At 36.5% G+C, this 20,229-nt stretch overlaps 1 protein-coding gene across 3 annotated transcripts in view; it reads left to right on the top strand.

Annotated features, from left to right (window-relative positions):
• PDCD10 (programmed cell death 10) overlaps positions 1–7,894 on the top strand; it is a 45,193-nt gene extending 37,299 nt beyond the window's left edge. The window contains exons 6-8 of one of the 3 annotated variants that reach the window (XM_036242790.1): positions 3,114–3,192; positions 3,375–3,457; positions 6,853–7,894. In XM_036242790.1, coding sequence (XP_036098683.1) covers positions 3,114–3,192; positions 3,375–3,457; positions 6,853–6,934 — 244 coding nt within the window. In that variant the 3' untranslated portion in view covers positions 6,935–7,894. The remainder of the gene's footprint in view (positions 1–3,113; positions 3,193–3,374; positions 3,458–6,852) is intronic. The other 2 variants (XM_036242792.1, XM_036242791.1) reach the window with 2 other exon arrangements.
• The last annotated feature ends 12,335 nt before the right edge of the window (positions 7,895–20,229 follow it).

Raw genomic sequence — 20,229 nt, 5'->3', positions numbered from 1 at the left:
AAATTTATCCTTTAGGCACACTATTGTTCTTTAAAATATTTTACTTTCTCATAGTAGTTATGCTCTCCACTTATCTATTTTAGCAATATTTTTCGATAAGTATGTATCAGATACCTACTATACCAAGTACTGTACTAGGTTACATTAGAGTAGAAAACAGATTTCTGTAAGCTCACAAATATTCGACTGTTTCTGTATCTGTTAGCAGACCTAGGTTTGAATCTCCATTCCAGTATTTAGATGTGTGACCTTGGATAAGGTAATGAGCTGTAGTTCTAGTTTCTGCCTATGAAGATGAGGGTAATAGCTGTGAGGATTGAAAGAAATGATGTACATAAAGTGCCTAGCACAGAACCTGGCATCCACTCCCAGCACTTATTAGCATTGTGAAATAAGGTTTGTTTTTTTCAGTTTCTCTCTACAGAGTTGATTAGGAAAAATGATCCAGCAAACAAATATTTTAAAGTACTTTTGATTAATGAATGTTTCTGTTTGATTACATTTGAGCTTATGCAAATATTTTATAAAATTAATTCATGGGATTTTTTTTTTAAGTCTGACACATTCCAATTAATGGATGACTAGTAGAAACTTGTAATTCAATAGACCATAAAGCTATGCATTTATCTATTTACTCATTATAATCTTCATTTGCATATTCATAGGCAAAAATTTGCCAGGGTTTAGTTTCCACGATGGCCTCAAATTAGTTTTTCCAGAGCTGTCCAGTCTAGAGCAAACTAAACATAGCATAGGGGTTTCCTTCCTTTAGAGTATTTGCATAAACACATATAAATTTGGGTGATACAATTAGAAGCTCTTTGTTTCTCTGCAATTTTTTGATAAGATGTGTTTATATTTCATTGGATGCCTATTGTCCTCTCAGTATGTATGTTTCCCCAAAGTTGCCTCACGAAATAGCTGCAAATTGCTAAAATTTGTTCTTGTTATACCCATACTCTGTGTCCCTTATCACAGAAACCATTAACTCCAGCATATAATTATACTATAGATATTTTAGCCTCAAGTTTTCCCTAGTTCTTTATCTATTTAATTGAAGTATTGTGTGTGTGTGTGTGTGCACACGCATGCTCAAGCACTGGTATTTTCTCCCGTAGGAACCAAAACCTCAAGTATTCACTAATATAATTTAACTTCCTTGGTGCCATAAATGAAAATGTTGTTCTGTGTACATACAGATGACATAATATTTGACATAAATTGCTGTGGATTGTTTTAGAGACAGCCAAGCCTAAGGATAAACATCCTTGGTCTTTATAAAGCTCTGTGGCAAATAATGGATCAAACCTTAGCTCTAGGTTCTGTATTCCCACACAGTGGTTTCCAAACCAGCTTTATCAGCAAAACCACCTGGGATCTATTTTTTCCTTTTTCTTTTAAAGCACGGACAAATTCCCAATATTTATTAGTAGGATGGAGTACTGTCTGAAGCTTAAACCCTCCCTTCTCTTCCCTTTGTCCCTTTTTGTCTTTGGTGCCAGGTGAGTGAGTGAGCAACCACTTTCAGAACTGCTCTTTTGACCTACAGAATACAGCTGGTATCATTGTATGTGGAACATATGTTCATGTTGATTAGCACTGAATGCACATTTTTATCCTTTTTAGCAGAATTTTAAAGCATACCACAAAGTATGGTTGTGTATAAACAGCTCTCTGATCACTGTTATACTTTGTTTTAAATAGGCTCATTGTGGATTTAAAGAATCATTCATATTCAGCGATTTGACATTTTTCATTTGTTGAAATTATAAGTTTTCTCACATAATAAGTTGGTTATGTGACACCATTTTATTAAGCCTAGGTGGACTTACAACCATCACAGCAATAGAGGATTCTACTTGCTTAAAAACCTAATGAAAGGAACAGTTGTATAACTAAAAATTGTTATCACTAAACTAGAGACAAAAAAAATTGTATAGGAAAGGAACAGTTGTATAACTGAAAACTGTTATCACTAAACTAGAGACAAAAAAATTGTATAGATGTCATTTCTATGTAAAATTCTTTGTCTTATTTGAACATTTAATGTTTCAGCCTGATGCTGATGTTAGACATGCAGGATGTAATAAGTAAATATTTATTGAAATGTCATTACTACTTTAGAATAGGCGAAAATACCTTTTTTTTTTATATGAAAATTTTATCTACTTATAAGTTTTAGAATTTCCACACATTTACTAGAAATATGCTGTGAAACACACACGTGCACCCACAAAACTGGACAATCTGGACACTGATTTTTTTTTCCTTTAAGTAGCAAAGCTGAAATATTGGTATGAAATAACTGAAATCTGACTTTAGTGATTAAAAAGTCAGTAATAAAAAATTATATTTTGGGTAGTTCGGATTTATGCTTACTAATTTGTATCTTCATACTTGGAATGATTTGAACAGCAAAGAGAATGGATGTGAAAAAGAGAAGGCTTGCCTTGGAGAATATGAGACTATTGGTGAATGCAGAATTATGTTGTTTAGTTTGACCCCCCCCAAAAAAAAATTTTTGCTCCAAAGTTAGAACGTGAAAATTGAACAGGAAGAGTTTGAAAGAAAAGAAAAAAATTGTGCATGAATAGGAAGAATAGTCAAATGAGAATTATAGATTTCTTTAGTAAGAGGAGGGAAGTATTGATGCATATAAAAACAGTTTTGGAAGGGGAGGATCCGTGGTTGTTGGATAGAAGGTAAATGTTTCAAGAGGAGCTATGTCTGAGCAGGAAATATTTTAAAACAAACTATCAGATATGTAACTGGAAGTGTTGGTAAATATAGAAATGAATTACATGTAATAGCAAAACTTCATAGAATTTTAATGAGATAGCAAAAACAGAATGTGGTAACTTGAATTCAGCTATATTAGAAAAGGAAAAATTATAATTGGAAAAGATGAGAAGCAGAAGCATAATCTTTTGAATTTAAGCAAGTAATGCTGAAGGAAATGTTTCTAATTTGGGAAGGTTGATGTTGTAGAATATTTGACCAGAAAAGTCAGGATCACAGAAGGGTACACACTAAAACCCCTACTCCACCAGCCAGTCAAATGTTTGTGCAAATGTAGCTGATTTTAAGAAGATTCTTTTTTTCTTGTCCAACAGGGATATAGCTAGTGCAATAAAAGAACTTCTTGATACAGTGAATAATGTCTTCAAGAAATATCAATACCAGAACCGCAGGGTAAGTTTACTGGAGGCCTTACCCTGTGCCACCCTATATGTTGGTTCACACCTAGTTATTTCATTGAGATAAATACTAAGGTAGTTTGATTACTGGGAATAACCTCCTGTCCTTGACTTTACTTTTGTGTTATTTCTCTTTTCTTATTTAATATTTTTTCTTACTATTTTTTATGTCCATAGGCACTTGAACACCAAAAGAAAGAATTTGTAAAGTACTCCAAAAGTTTCAGTGATACTCTGAAAACCTATTTTAAAGATGGCAAGTAAGTACTGTCACTTACCATCCTTCTCTTTTAAAATTAAATAAATTATATGGTTTACATAAAACTAAAACCATATAAATGAAATCATTTTTACTATATTATTAATAATCACGCCAACTAGTAACTAAGGTAAACTGCTAAAAATAAAAAGTGAATGGTTGATAATCCAGCCATACCATTTTAGAGCAGGAGTTGGCAGCCTTTTTTCAAGAAAGGGCCAGATAGAAAACATTTGACTTGGTGGGCTTGTTGCAACTGCCCATCTCACCCAATGCTGTTGTAGTGCAGAAGCAGCCATAGATATATAGAAACAAGTGGGTATTATGTCCACGTTCAAATAAAACTGTATCTATAGACACAGATTTCCATTTTGTATATATTTCACCTGTCACTTAATACTATTTTGATATATATTTTTTATAATTTTACCATTTAAAAACCTTAAAAGTATTTTTTAGCATGCAGTCCATACAGAAACAAGGTGAGATTTGACTTACTGGCCCAACTCTTTTAGTAACATCAGAATTCCCTGAAGGGCTTGTTAAAGCACAAATTGCTTTTGGTGGGTTCCACCCCCAGAGTTTCTTATTGTCTAGGGTGGGCTCAAGAAAATTTGCATTTATTTCTAAGAAGTTTTCAGATGATACTGATGCGTAGGTCTTGAGAGCTGCTGCACTAAAGTTCAAGCAATGGTTTGCAATCCTGCTTGTGCATTAGATTCTCTTGGGTTCAGTTTTTAGTTTATTTTATTTTTTCTTTATTGATTTTTTTAGATTGGGGGGGGGGGGCATGAAGAGGGAGAGAGATAGAAACATCTATGAGAGAGAACATCGATTGGTCTCCTCCTGCATGCCCCCCACTGGGGATCAGGCCCACAACCTGGGCATGTGTCCTGACTGGGAATCGAACTGGTGACCTCTTGGTTCATGGGTTGATGCTCAACCACTGAGCCATACTGGCCGGGCTTGGGTTCAGTTTTATAAAGTCCCAGTGCCTTGGCTCCACCCACCTTCAGAGATTCCGATTCTGTTTGCTTGGAGAGGGGCCAGGGTTTAGGTGTTTTATACAAGTGTGCTAGGTGATTTCAAAGTGCTTTGAAGGTTGTGATTCATTGTCCAGGCAAAAGGGACACTGTCACAGGAAGTATACTAAAAGGGAAATTGGTTATTATTTTTACACTTTTATACAATTGGCTGTTGAACATTCCAGAAAACCAAAACTTTTTTGTGTTTTTACATATATATATACGTGTACATAAAATGTATAGTTGATTCAGAAGCGATTCTTCAGCAGCATTGTGCCTTATAGAGAATTTTTTGTATCAAGTAGAATTCAGTAAACTTTTGTCCACAAAACCATTTTTTAACAGTGTTTAAAGTCAGAAAAATAATTAGTGATTATTTCAACCATAATTGGCAGGGACCACATGCTATTCTACCATAGAACTTATAAGATCCCTATATCCATGTCAAATTATTTCAATATTGTAATATTTAAAAATAATAAAGTAATACATTAGAATGTTCTCTTGATTTTTAAAGGTATATTTTATAGTTCAAAATGTTTACATTTATATTATGAATTAAAGATACTGAGCCTGAAGTATTGATGGTTTTTTGTTGTTCATACTATTCAGGTTGTCTCGGTAAATGCTCCTTCATGATTTAGTTAAATAAGCTGGCAGGTGTGTTCTGAAAATAAACTTGCGTCTGTTTTTTTGCGGGGGGGGGGGATCTCCTCTGCTAAGCCTGAATAACCAAAAAACACATTAAAAGAATAATTTACATGTTGGGATCATTATTTCTGATTCTAACTAATTAAGAACTATCACATAATAAGCACACTGAAAAGTAGAAATATTTAGAACCTAATATTCACTAATATGCAATTATTTACTTTCAATCCTGTTTGCAGTTAGGATCTCTTGGGTTTACTATTTATTTATTTTAATTTTTTTTTTCTTTATTGATTTTAGAGGGAGAGAGATATAGAAACATCGATGGGAGGGAACATCGATTGGCTACCTCCTGCATGCTCCCCACTGGGGATTTGGCCCACAACCTGGGCATGTGTCCTGACCGGGAATTAAACCAGTGACCTCTTGGTCAACGCTCAACCACAGGCACACCAGCTGGGCCTGGGTTCACTATTTAAAAATCCCAGTGTCTTGGCCCCAAAGTTATTTTTAACAGTTCAGACAGGCATATGGATTATTCAGGCTTCCTGCCACTATTTTTTCTCCATTCAGCAGCTTCTTTAAATTACAATTATTTATGTATGAATGTTGCGCCGTCGGTTTTGTACCTGTTTCCTCAAACTGAAAGTTATTACTATAGCCTGATCTTTGAGCTATCTTTCAGTAAGGGGATGAATTTGCATTGATTCAATGAATTCTTCAGTGTCCTTTTTTGAGAAATGTCTAAGATGAAGATAAAATCTTTAGCTGTGCAATTAAGAAACCAATAAGGCCACACAGTGGGAGTAAGACATCAGCTCTGTCCTCTAGTCGCATGAAGAAGGGCTGATAGGAAAAGTGGTACAGCGCAACATAATTCTTACGAACATATTTGTATACGTCAACAAGCTGCAAAATAGGAAAACTTTGGGAAGAGATAAACCAAAGCTCTTATATGCATAGCCAATGAACACAAATAATAATGTGGTGAAGGCAGGGGTGGGGGGATGGGAATGGGGAGGGGGATCAATGGGGGAAAAAAGAAGAGACATGTAATACTTTCAATAGTAGATAAAAATTTTTTGAAGTAGGGTAATTCTAAAAGCAGCTCAGAATTCTTTTTTTTTTTTTCCTCACCCGAGGACATTTTTCCATTTTTTGTTCAGGTAGAGTGGGAGGGAGAGAGAGGAACAGAGAGAGAGAGAGAGAAACATCGACGTGAAAGGAGCAGCTCAGAATTCTTAGATTTTTTGAAAGAAGGTAGAGAGATTGAATGAATCATATTTGAAAGTAGCTAGGTTTTCCTTAAATATTTATAATGCCCATTATCATACATTTTGAGACTGGGTGTAATACTTTTACAGATTTTAATTTGGTAATTTTCTATGAAACCACAGCTGGAGACTACATTTGAATCAGTTATTTGTTGGACCTGTAAATGAACCCTGAGGGTACAGGCGCCACCTATCATTAGCAGCCCACCAACACCTAATTGCCAACCAGAACCACTAGGGGGCAGTAATTCCTAGATAGTTTCAAATGATTAAGGACCATTCAATTCCAATCTGGAATAAAAGTTATGATACTGGTACTTCTTCACCCTTTTTAAAAAATAAATTGATTTCATTGTTATTGTTAGTAGATGGAATTTGTATAAATATACTTAAAGAATGAATTTTTTGGATAAAATTAATGCTTGTTTTTTTTTTTCTTTGAACAGGGCAATAAATGTGTTCATAAGTGCCAACCGACTAATTCATCAAACCAACTTGATACTTCAGACCTTCAAAACTGTGGCCTGAAAGTTGTATATGTTAGGAGATGTACTTCTCAGTGGCAGTATGAACTGCCTTTATCTGTAAATTTTAAAGTTTGACTGTATAAATTATCAGTCCCTCCTGCAGGGATCAATCCAGGATGTTGAATGGGATTATTGCCATCTTACACCATATTTTTGTAAAATGTAGCTTAATCATAATCTCACACTGAAGATTTTGCATCACTTTTGCTATTATCATTCTTTTAAGAATTATAAGCCAAAAGAATTTACGCCTTAATGTGTCATTATATAACATTCCTTAAAAGAATTGTAAATATTGGTGTTTGTTTCTGACATTTTAACTTGAAAGCGATATGCTGCAAGATAATGTATTTAACAATATTTGGTGGCAAATATTCAATAAATAGTTTACATCTGTTAAACATTTCTTTACTTGAAAAATGGATATATATATTCATATAAATATATATATATATATATGAATATGATCAGAAGACCAAGACTACTTGGGTTAATGTCTAAAGACCTTGTAATGGGAGCTTATTAGTAGTTTATCAAAGAATAAAGTAGCAAGAATTTTTATTTATTTTTTTGTCCTTAATCACTCTGGGCAAAAAATAGTCAATGGAAATATTTTTTTAGTTATATATAGGGTACTATTTTTTTAGCCTGTTTAAGAGACATATGAGAGAGGTGGCTATTTATAGTGTCTTCACACTGATGCCACTTTCTGAACTCTGAAAATGTAAAATTAAGTCTTTCTTGCATCCTTCCGCCCCCCCAAAATAGCCACAACTAATAATTTAAAGCTATACCAATGCTAGTTGGTTTGAAATTGTCATTAGTGTTAATGTTACATACTCTCTTTAAATATATATATAGTTTTGCTTCATCATAAAGAAGTTTTAAGGAAATTATATATCAGATATTCATGTTAAGCATTTTCATTTTTTAGTTATGATGAAATAAAGGAAAATTAGAATTTTTTAACCTTTTATAAAGGTTTTAAATGTTAAACTAAATTTCTGTTGGAAATATAATTTTTTTTGCTATAATGAATTTAGTTATTTTTAAAATTTTTCTTATTTTAAAAGAACTACTATCATTGGCAATAGAAAAGAAATAAATTACCCTGTTAGATAGATGTAAACAGAAAATATGTGGAAGGAAGCAAAAAACCAATAGACTACTGGATGAAATCTCATAATTTACAGACATTTTTCTGAATTGATTTTTTTCTTCCAAGATATATAACTATTAAATAGAATTGATTATCTTAATACTATTTATTTTTTACATAAACGATTTGCAAAATAGATATGAATATATGAAAAACATTTTTTTTTATTTTGTTTTATTTTTTGAGCAGCAGACTTGTCTAACATGAACCAGTATTTCTCCTGTTGTTGTTACCTCCTTAACAGAACACACCCGCTGCTGGCCATGCCACAACCGTGTTTCATAAGCCACCTTTTCTCTCTCTCTCCCACTATCCAGTGTCTCTGGCTTTGGTTTTCATGAAGTTTGCCTCCCAAAAGGAGACTTATTTTCAGGATAATTCAGTTTCTCAGGTAATCCTAGCGGCGCTGAAGTTGGGTCAGTGAGGAAGGGGCCAGTGTGGCCCCAGCGAGATGCTTCTCTAGAGCAGAAAGGTGGCTCCAGGAAAGGAAGTCAGGGAGACAGCACCTTCTCTGTGAAGCGCTATTCTATCCCAGGCTTATCTGTCTGCCTTGCCGTAGAGGAAACTGACGAAGAGAGCTTCGGTTACAAGAGCTGGTAGGCTGGAGCCAGGCTTTGAAGTCAGCGGTTTCTCCAGGCTCCATGCTCTTTCCACAAACTGTACTTCATTCGTTGCCAGAAATGGACTTGTTTAGAATACTAATTCCCTAACACCAAGCTGACAGGCTCTCCTTGATCCACAGGGGAGAAAAACTAGGACAATGAGAGAAATCTTTTTTATAAATCTAAATTTTATTTTAAAGGGTCGTTCTTTTATTTGGTCATCATGGCTATTTTGTAGTTGTTTAAAATGCCCCCTCCTCACACTTTCTTTAAACAAAATGATATAATCATAGATGGTAGGTTTTTTGTTTGTTTGTTTTAACGATTGTGTTTTAGTAACCTTATAGGGCAAAACATGAGATTGGCAACCCAGTATCAGTCCCTCCTAATAACTTTGTATGGAAATGCTTTTAAATTTACAGAAAATTGGCCAAAACAAGAGTAGTACAAAGAACACTTATCTTTTACCCAGATTCATCGATTACTGAGATTTTACCATTTTTAACATTTGCTTGTTTACCCTCCCTGAAGTCTCCTTGACTCTGGATAATGTCCATGGCATTGATATAACATGTTTTTGAAGAAAACAGTCTTTGGTCTTCTCTACCCCCCTTTTAAATAAAATGTTCTTCATTTTGGATTTCCTCTTTAGATTCAGGGTATGCATTCTTAGGGTACTACATTGGTGATGCTGTCATCAGGTATCACAGCTGGAGACCTACAATGACCATCTGCCCCTCATTGGTAATGTTAGTTTTGGTCACCAACCAGGTCAGGGTGTTGTTCAGTTTCTCCAATATATAGTTACTGTTTTTGCCTTGCGTATACTCAGCAATTCGTGGGAGACTCTCTTAAGTCCATGCTAACAGCAGTATTTTCCCCCAGGATTTAGCATCCATTGATGATTCTTGCTTATTCCATCTTTGGTAGTTGCAAAATGGTAATTTTCCAATTCTAGCATTTCTTCTCGTGTACCAGTTAGCACGCAGCATTCTGCTGTAAGCAGGAATGCTCCATTCTTCACAGCTATCCATGTGAATATTTATATTAACTATTGTTTGGACTCCTGGTTTTCTATTTTTACAACAGCTTGTATTTTATTACTTAGTTTGCTGCTTAAATTGTCTTAGATTTGGCTAGAAGGGGCTTCTTCAATCTGGCTCCTATTTCCTTGTGGCATCTGCTATCTTTTTTTTTTTTTTTCCCCAAGCACATTATCTTAAATAAAAGATGTTCCAGGAACTGGAATTGGCAGATTTTCCAAGAAGCCCTGGCTGCTGAGTGTGCTCATTGTTACTCGGTGTTTTGCTGCTGCTAGCTAGACCTGTTCAGCAAGCACACAGACTAGGAAATGTGCATATACACACAGATATTCATGTACACATACATTTTACATGTGCTCGTGTCCACGTTTGATTTAGAAATCATTCACACTAATACCTCCAATTCCATCCATCCTCATATTGTTCTTTTCTTGCCTTCCCCATTGATTTCTGTGTCCCTTTTTCCTCAGAATTCTGGCTCCCCAAAAAGTCCGTCAGTTTATTCACTTGTTCAGTCCTACAATACATCTTGCTTTTGCCCGGATCACTGTAAAAAAAACACACGCTTAGAAGCCTGCAAGATTGTATTCTCTCCCTATCTGTACCCTGCTCAAGACTAAGGATATATAATTACATAATATGTTCATAAATGACTTAGATTCATTCTTTTTTCTCTCTTTCACTGTGATTGTTATTTGTTTGAAATAAATTGGATTCATTTGTTTCAGTTTTCTTTCAAGTTTAAGGTACCTTCCCGCTTCTATTTCCATCCTTGGTTTAATTTTATTTTTTAAATATAAAACATTAATGCTTCTAAAAATCACAGCCATACCAGAAGGTATACTGAGAGAGGTTTCACTCATGTCTCTTCAGCCCCATCCCTCCACCCCCACCCCATGGGTATCCAACTTCACTTTTCTTTTTATAAAGAAAAGTAATAAATGTTTTTTAAAATTATTTGTATTAATTTGTTTTTGTTACAGATGTTTCTCCTTTTCCCCCCATTGACACCCTCCTCCCTATCCCCCCTGCCCCATCCTCAGCTTAGTTGTCTATGTCCATTGGTTATGCATACATGCATGTAAGTTCTGTGGTTTATCTCCCCCCTTTTTCTTACACAAAAGGTAGCATACATGTAGGGAGACCGATCCTGGTTTGCCTAGCACTACTGAACTTTCTTGGGACACAGAACTTTCAATTAAAGCTAAACCTGGGCGAGTCAGGCAAACTGGGAGGGTTGGTCATTTTTTATACATGCTTTTTTTTTTTTTTTTTTTATCCTCACCCAGGGACATTCTTTTATTTTTTGTTCAGATAGAGCAGGAGGGAGAGAGAGAAACATCGACATGAAAGGAACACATCGAGTGGCTGCCACCCACACGACCCAGCCAGGGCCGGGGACAAACTGCAATCGAGGTACATGCCCTTAGCAGGAACCGAACCTGGGTCTCTCTCGACCACAGGCCAATGCTCTAACCGCTGAGCCAAACCGGCCAGGGCTATACATGCTCTTAAAAAAATACTCTATTGTGTAACTGAAGTCTCATAAAATTAATGTATATGTCCTTTTTTTTAAAAAAAAATAACTTTATTGCCACAAAATTCATCCATTGAAAGAGTTGTGTGTCATGACCACAACAATCCAGTCTTAAAATATTTTCATTGTTCCAATTAAATTCCTCATGCCTGGTTACAGTTAAACCTTGTTCCCACCTCACCCTGGTCCTTCGCAGTCCAGGCAACCAATAGCTACTTTTTGTCTGCAGATTTTTCTTTTCTAGGTATTTCACAGAAATAGTGATATCTTTTGAGTCTGGCTTCTTTTACCCAGTATGAAGTGTTCGAAATCCATCCATGTCATTGCACTTATCAACATTTCTATCAGTATTATTGCTGAATAGTATTTCATTATTTGAACTATGCTTGTTTTGTTATCCATTTAATAGTTGATGGACATTCGGGTTGCTTCCTTTTTGGCTGTGATGCATCATGCTGCAATGAACATTCACCTGCAAGTCTATGTGGACATGGTTTTCACCTCTTGAATGGAATTGTTGGATTATATGACAAATTTATATTTAACTTTTTAAGAAACTGTTAAACTGATTTCCACGTAGCTCTATTATTTTACATTCCCACCAGCAATGTAGGAGGGTATTTGTGTCTCCATACCTTCACCAACATTTGTTAATAACTATTTTTATAGACATTCTTGTGGATACGAAGTCGTATCTCATGGTTTACATGTGCATTTTCCCTAATGATAAATGAAGTTGAGCACCTTTTCATGTGCTTATTAGCTATTTCATATATATGCTCTATGAACTTTGCATTTTTCACTAAACATCTCCAGTAATCACTCCATGTGAGTTCACAGAGATCTTTCTCATTTTTTTTTCTTTTTTTTCAGAGATGCTCAACGTGCCATGGTATGTAGGTACCATATTTTATCCTATCAATTCACTATGCTTGGGCATTTGAGTGGTGGTCAATATTTTGCAAAATTACAAATAATATTACAGTGAATGATCTTACATATGCATTTCCATTGTGTTTGATGCATAGCTTCAAAGTAGATTTCCTAGAAGTGAATTACTGAGTCAAAGCACAGCAGTGTGTGTAGTTTTATTAGATACTGCCAAATTTCTTTCCATGAAGTTTATGGCAATTTAAATTCCACCAGGAATGTGTGAGGTTGTTTTCCCAAAGTTTCACTAACAAAATATTGTCAAGCTTTCGAGTTTTTGCCAATCTGATGGGTGAGAAAGGGTATCTCATTGTAGCTTCAACTTCCATGTGTCCTACTATAACTGAAGTAAAAATCTTTCATATTTAAGGGCCATTTTATATTTTGTGATTTTGATTTTGCTATGGTTTTTATTTTACTATATAAACTTAAAAAAATTGTATGCAGACAAATTTATCAACTCCTTTATGAAACCATCAGGGCTTGGTGCTTTTTTGTGGAGTAATTCCTTGATAACTTTCTTTTATGCAAATTGGCTTTGAAAACTTTGTACGGGAGTCATTTTGCTAAACTGTACTTTTCTAAGAAAGTATCCATATCCTGTAGGTATTCAGATGTATTTCCATTGGAGTGAAATAATCTTTTATGTTTTAATTTTTTCTCTAGCAATAATAGCCATTTCTCTATTGTTATTTCTTGTTCTGTATATTTGCATTTTTCTTCCCTTTAAAAAACATGTTTTTATTGATTTTTTTAGAGAGAGAGAGGAAGGGGGGGAGAGAAACATCAGTCAGCTGCCTCCGGCATGCCCCATACTGGGGATCGAGCCTAAACCCGGGCATGTGTCCTGACCAGAATCAAACCAGGACCTCTCAGTCCATGGGGCGATGCTCAACCCACTGAGCCACACTGGCCAGGCTCTTCTCTTTTCTTTATTAAACCAGCACATCCTTTGTCAACATTTTTGTTTGTACAGGATTTTGCTCATTAATTTTATGTACTATTTCTGTTCTCTACCTCTTTAATTTTAATTTTTTAAATTTCAGTTCTAGGCTCTTTCAGATGAAAATTAAATTAATTTTTTAAATTTTTTTATCTTCACCCGAGGACATTCTTCCATTTTTTTGTTCAGATAGAGTGGGAGGGAGAGAGAGAGACACATCAACGTGAAAGGGACACATTGAGTGGCTGCCACCTGCACGACCCAACCAGGGCCAGGGACAAACTGCAACCAAGGCACGTGCCCTTAGCGGGAACTGAACCTCGTCTCTCAGGACTGCAGGCCAACGCTCTAACCGCTGAGCCAAACCAGCCAGGGCTAATTAAGTTTTATTGATATAGTTATTTAATGCTATGAAATCTTCTCTGATCACTGCTTGGGATGTATTCCACAGATGTATTTATCATTATTTTCAGAATTTTTGTTTTTATTTTCTATTTTGCCTGAGAGTTAAGTCTATTAGTATATCTCTAATTTTCAAGTGGAAGAACCTTTTTTGGTTGCACTATTAATTCCTATTTTTATTCCATTATAATTAGCAAGTAGTTTTTAATAACTTTATAGTTATCTAGTATTTTCTATGTGCTCTAATATATAGTCAGAATTTTGCATATCTATGTGAATGTTTCATGCATACTCGAGAAGATTGTGTATTCTCTATCATTTGGATGTAGTATTCAATATAAATCCAAAACATATCCTTAGATCCTTAGGGGTTTTTTTTGTGTGTTTCTTTTTGCTTTTCACTGGCCCTGTGTTGTGCTGTTTGTGCAAGTGTCTAATAGAAGTGTGTTTCTCTGTTTTCCTTGCCTCTCTAGTAGTATTTGTTTTATATATGTTGTTACTGTGTTATTTATTGTATAGATATTCATACCTATTACATCCTAAATGTAAAATGTGGATTTTAACATTATAAAATGTCCTTTTTTGTGTACTAATGCTTTTTAAAATTTGCCTTTTGACCTTGAGTTAAATCCACTCGCATTTATTGAGATGACTATTGTGTTTGGGTTTAATTCTGTTACCTGTTATAATTTTGGGGTATATTTTTTTCCTTTTTGGAGTGTCCACTTTTTTTTTTAATTCCTTTTGGTATTTAAGAAAGTTTGTATTTTTAACCTTGTTGTGGCTTTGGATTAACATAGGATTTTTAATCTCTTTTTTTTTCTTTCTCTTAAACTTGTACTATCTGGTATGCCAGGTTAAATCGTACACTTTTAACTCTCACCTACGTAACTGAGAGTTACTGTTGTTTGTTTTTTTCCTACATTTCCCTTTTTCTCTCCCAACTCATTTTATTTGTGTTTTTCTACCTTATTGAAACATAGAATATTTGCACATTATCCTTCTACCACTGGGCCCACCATTATTTCAGTCTTAACTCAAAAATTAAATATATCAATTGCTCATGATTAGCACTTTTGCCTAAGTTATCTCCACCATCAAGGCTGGATGAAACTCATCCTCTAGGAGCTTTTACACTATACATTTATATAGTATTTTGAGTTCTTGTATGTTCAACATAATTTTCCTATAGTCTTGATACTCAAAGTTTATCTTGGGTGTTTATATCACAAATGCTTGGTTTACATTTTCTTTCATTAAGTTTCATGAAAATGTAGCTTTACTGTTAACTTGTTTTGTACAGGGTGGGGCAAAAGTAGGTTTACAGTTGTTTGTATGGAAAATAATGCAATAATTAATAAATAGTGATATAAGAATAAACTATATTTTGCATACTCACAACTGTGAACCTGTTTGCCCCACCCTGTATGTTGTTTTGAGTAGTCCAATATCAGTCTAATTCTCTTGCCTTTACACTGTTTTATCTTTTTGCCTGGAAACCCTAGAGATTTTTTTTTTTTTTAGAGTCCAGAAGTTTTATTAGGATATGTATCAAAATTTTCATTCCAGCTCAATTTTTCTGGCACCTGATGGGCCCTTTCAGTGTGTAAATTGAGTGAGGTTTTTTTTCCTTTATGCCTGAAATTTTTTTCTTGGATTACAGTTTTAAGTATTAATTCTGTCCTGTTGCTTTTGTCCTTCTGAGACATCAGTTAACATATGTTGGGCCCTCCTTGCCTGTCTTCCATTCTAACTTTCTCTGAACTTCTTAACTTTTGTTTATTTAATTTTCACTTCTCTTGGTTGTTTTCTCCTGCTTTTCTTCTAGACTATTAAATTTTTATCCAAATCTACTCTCTCAGGTACCTTTGAATTTAATCTTGAGTTTTGGTATAATTTTTCTTTTCTTTTTCCTTCCTACATTCAATCAACTCTAACTTCCTATTTTTGTGCTTTGCTGTTCTTAGTACTTCTGCTTTAGGCTACATTTTTCATATGCCTTATGTTTACTGCAGGATATTTGATTTAGTTGGGGTGTACTGGTGTGGTTTTATTTAGCTCCTTGGGGTATTTTGGAGGGAGAGGATTTTCAGCAGCAGAAATGAACTGTGTTAATGTTGGGGAAAGAAAGCTCATTGTACCTTTTCTCTTTTTTTTTTTTACTACCACCAAATACTTAACATCCCCTTCTTATTATCTTTCCTTCCACTGCCTCCTCCTTTTCTGGATGCCATGCTTCATCAAAGCTGCCCCTTCGGCCCTGCCTCTTCCTGTAACTGTTCTGTCAACTAACTAGTTTCAGAATCCTGGTCTTTACTGCTGCACTTTCTAGGGATGGTTTTACTTTGCTTTTCCTATGTCCTCTGTTCCTCTTCTGCTCCTTTCACAGAATCCCTTCACCTCCTTTCTTGCTTTCCTTACTCAGGCTTGCCAGCAGGAGAGAAGTGTGAGCACTGCTGGAATTTTTCTTCTCTACTGACAGATGATTTGAAGGCTGTAGTGATCACTGTCTCCTAATACTGAAGGCACAAGTGATCTGAGGTTTAAGTTACACTCCTTGTTGAACGGGATTGTTTTTATTTAGGAGGACATGGGGGATATTAAGAATCAGCCACCGCCGTTCTCCAAACCTGAAATTTCATTTTTCGGTTTCTAAAATAATTTTGCCTGATTGTGAAGTCCCAAATCCCTAAGACCTATGGAATAAAAGCCCGGGCCTTAGGGATGACTCTCCACCTGGTGTTTCTCACGGGAGGACGGATTCAGGGAGAGCTACCGGTGCCCCTCGGTGCCCGCTGCCGCCACAGGCCGCCCTTGCAGGAGATGAGCTCCACTGCCCTCTCCCGGCCTGGCCACTCGCTGCCCACTTCAGGTTCACTTGGGATACACTTTCGTGATCCAAGAAAGTTCTAAATGGCATCATCATGTTGGCTAAAATCGAATATTTATGGGCTTCATATTAAGAAATAATGTCTATTGAGTCCAGTGATTTTTTTTTCAATCATCCAGTGAACTATGCAAATTAACTGTGCTAAGTGATAGAATAAGTATGAATTTTGAGTAAAACCTAGTGTTATTAGTGATGGCTAAATTCACATTAGTCTACTTTGTATTAGTCTATTATTAGTATTAGTCCACTTTGGCTGCTGTAAGGAAACATCATAAACAGTATGCCTGACACAATAACGGTTTATTTTCCCACAGGCCAGGAGGCTGAGCGTCTGAGATCAGGGTGTGAGCATAGCTATGCAGGTTCTGGAGATGGCTCTTCCTGGACTGTAACTGGCCAACTTCTCACCTCGTGCTTATACGGCAGAGAAGGGGGAGGGGAGGGAGAGACTGATGTTAATAAAAGGAATTGGCTCATGTGATCATGCAGGCTGACAAGTCCAAAAATCTGCAAGTTGAGTTGGCGAGCTGCAGGAGGGCAATCATTTCGTGCCAGCCTGCACGCGAAAGCCTGAGAACCTGGAGAGCCGATGGTGCAGTACCAGTCTGGCAGGAAGAGGCCAGTATCCCAAATCAAGACCATCAGGCGAAAGAGAATTCTCTCTTACTCAGGGTAGCGTCTGCCTTTGCTCTAGCCGGGTCTTCACCTGATTGGAAGAGGCCCACCCAGGTCATAGAGGCAATCTGCTTTACGTGGGTCCGATCTGAATGTTCACCTCACCCAGAAGTACCCACACAGCAACACCCAGCATTATGTTTGGTCACTTATCTGGGTACCCCTCTCCCAGTCAAGCTGACACATGAAACTAACCATCACAGACTGCAAGGAGGGAGTCTTGGATCTGCTGTTAAGACTTGTTGTGAAGCAGTGGTTCTCAACCTTCCTGATGCCGGCACCCTTTAATCCAGTTCCTCATGTTGTGTGGGGGCGTATCTGCGTGTGGGCGACCCGCCTGGAGACGGATAGGGGAGCCGTGTCTCGTTCCTAAGACCATCGGAAATATGTGTTTTCTGATGGTCTTCGGTGACCCCTGTGAAAGGGTCGTTCGACCCCCAAAGTGGTCGTGACCCACAGGTTGAGAACCACTGAAGGGGAACAGAACAACTTAGAAGAACAGTATAAAAATCTGAATTTAGAATTTTATTCATATGTGAAATATTTCATTGTCTTTGAAATGTGATTGTGACATCACTAATGAGGTCAGTCATTACCATAATTTGGGTTCTGAATATAAAGTTATTAAAAAATTTTTTTCTCTTTATTGATTTTTAGAGAGAGAAGAAGGGAGAGGGAGAGAGAGAGAAACAACGATGAGAGAGAACATCAATTGGCTGCCTCCTGCATGCGGACCCACAACCTGGGCACGTGCCCTGACCGGAAATTGAACTGGCAACCTCTTGATGCATGGGTCGTTGCTCAACCACTGAGCCACATGAGCCGGGCTGAATATAAAATGATTTTAAGTTTTGAATTTGGCAAATCAGTGGTGTATTTTGATCCCTCTCCCTCCCAAGCTATAGCTTACCAACAAGTAGGCCTAAAGAAAGATGAAATATAGTTTATTTTAGCTGAAAAATAAATAGGGCTAATAAATGCTACTTGTTAAATAATTTTATTGACATTACAATTCACAGAATACCACCCTCTTCCTAAAACATGTCCAGAAAAACATTCAGACACCAGAGAGGAAAGACGCCGGCACAGTGCGTATTACTTTGTAGGCACTTCATAAATAGTGAAGGAGTGACCCATTCAACTACTTTTGCTTCAATAATATTAAGTGCATCTTAAGAAAATCTTTACAGAAGATTAAGACATGAATAAGAGTGTTAAATGAAAACAGGATTTTTTTTTTTTTCCTTGAAGAGCAACAGAGAAAAGAATCAGGGAAGAGAGTGCAATTCAAGACAATTGAACCTTCCGACATCTTAAGGAAGATCTAAGATAGATGCTAAAATTGATACTAAAAAAAGGAGGGATGAAGGCCATGGAAAAAAACACAAGAATGTAGAAATGACTTTGCATATATGCCTTTCAGCTACAAGAAAATAAATTAGGGGAAAGGGAAAATATTCTAGAGGACAATTCTAAATAACATTACTTTATAAATTACTAAAATATTTCATTCCACATTAAATAATTAAGATACTTGTTCCTGTTTTGTAAAGATGCTAAATAAGAGAGCAAATGGTGCTTCAGAAAAGATGTCTCCTCACCTGGACACATTGCCTAAATAGCTGCACATTATCAACGAGACATTATCCTAAATGGAATTCGAAAAGGAAGAAATTATATAGATTAAATTCCAAACGAGCTAAGATTTCTGTGGGTTGGGGGAGTGGTTGTATACTGGTCTATTTCACCTACTTTCTTGATTAGCATTTGTATTTGTTTTCTTTAAAATGTTTATGCATTTTTCTTTTTTTATTAAGCCTTTTCCAAAAATTGTTTTTGAGAGTTTTTATGATTTTGACAGTTTGACATTTATATTCCAAGCAAAAATGCTAAGCTTTTTCAAGCATGTGTTACTAAGGTCTTTGAGAAAATAAACCTAGGCATTTGATACCACTGCAGGGAAATAGCAGTCATCTTCCTAAATCAAATCAGATATTCACACACGTATTTAATATCTCATTTGCTTCTATAATTATCCTAGTGTGTGGTTTTGTGAGTATGGGTAGCAAGTTCCTTTCTGCATAGCAGTATACTCACTACCACATTTCTTATCTGTCTCCTGTTTTGATGGTGGGACCTGTCCTCCGATGTGCTGGATGAGCTGCCCTGGTTTCCCCAGGCTCCTCCCTCGGGGAAACTGCCCCACCCAGGGTCCCTGCGGAGGGAAAGGGATCTTGGCTGTTTCTACATGACCCTTCCCAGCTCCACCGGTTGGAACAGGAATAGAAACATCATCTAAGGGCAAAAAGTTGTTGGGGGATGGCCTTTGAGATGGCCAATCCATAGCATGGCTTTGCTCAATCATGATGAGCCAGGCCACTTCAGACTTTTGCTCCAGCCTCTAAAGTGGATAATTCTAAAGATCGGTTGCAGTAGGAGAGGAAGCTGAAGAAACACTGAAGCTATAAAGCAGAAGGGGTGCCCATGAAACACTGGGAGGAAGCAGAAACTGAGTGAGGATGAGGTGGGGAAATCGCTCCGGGTCCACTGTCAGTTTGCAGTGAAAAAGTAGTGCAGAAACAAAAAAGGAAACAGCCCGAGGGAATTTCTCAAGTTACATTTAAATGAAAATCCAATTGACTGCTGTTGAGATCAAATAATCCAATTCCCAGCCCTGGTTGGGTTCCAGGACCACCTTCCAGTACTTTTTAGTATTACATCAAACTTGGTAGTGCTGCGATCTCTTACTACTCCAAGAGTACTGCTCGCTCTCTCTCCTTCTCCCTCTTTCTAATGGCACGATATAACAAACCCTCCTTACTTGGTTGAGTGAGCGTGTTTTTATAACCAAAATAGCCTGACCTACATTGCTTAATGGTAGCTTTTGGGAAGCTCTATTTGTGGAATATCAATATTTGGGTATTCATTTATTTTACTAATGCAAAAATACTGCATTTATTCTCTTTCTCAATTCCCCCAATATATTTTGTCCCCCCCCCCCCTCTCATTTTTGCAGATAATTTACCACCAAGATGAAGGAGGGGAGAGGAGGGAAGTGTGAACAGTTAACTAGCTGGTCTGTAATCAGCTGCGGAATTTCCCTGGCTGACCAGAA

Source organism: Molossus molossus, unplaced genomic scaffold (genome assembly GCF_014108415.1).
Source record: "Molossus molossus isolate mMolMol1 unplaced genomic scaffold, mMolMol1.p scaffold_m16_p_5, whole genome shotgun sequence".
Classification (NCBI taxonomy): Eukaryota; Metazoa; Chordata; class Mammalia; order Chiroptera; family Molossidae; genus Molossus; species Molossus molossus.
This window is presented reverse-complemented; position numbering and strand designations above follow the sequence as displayed.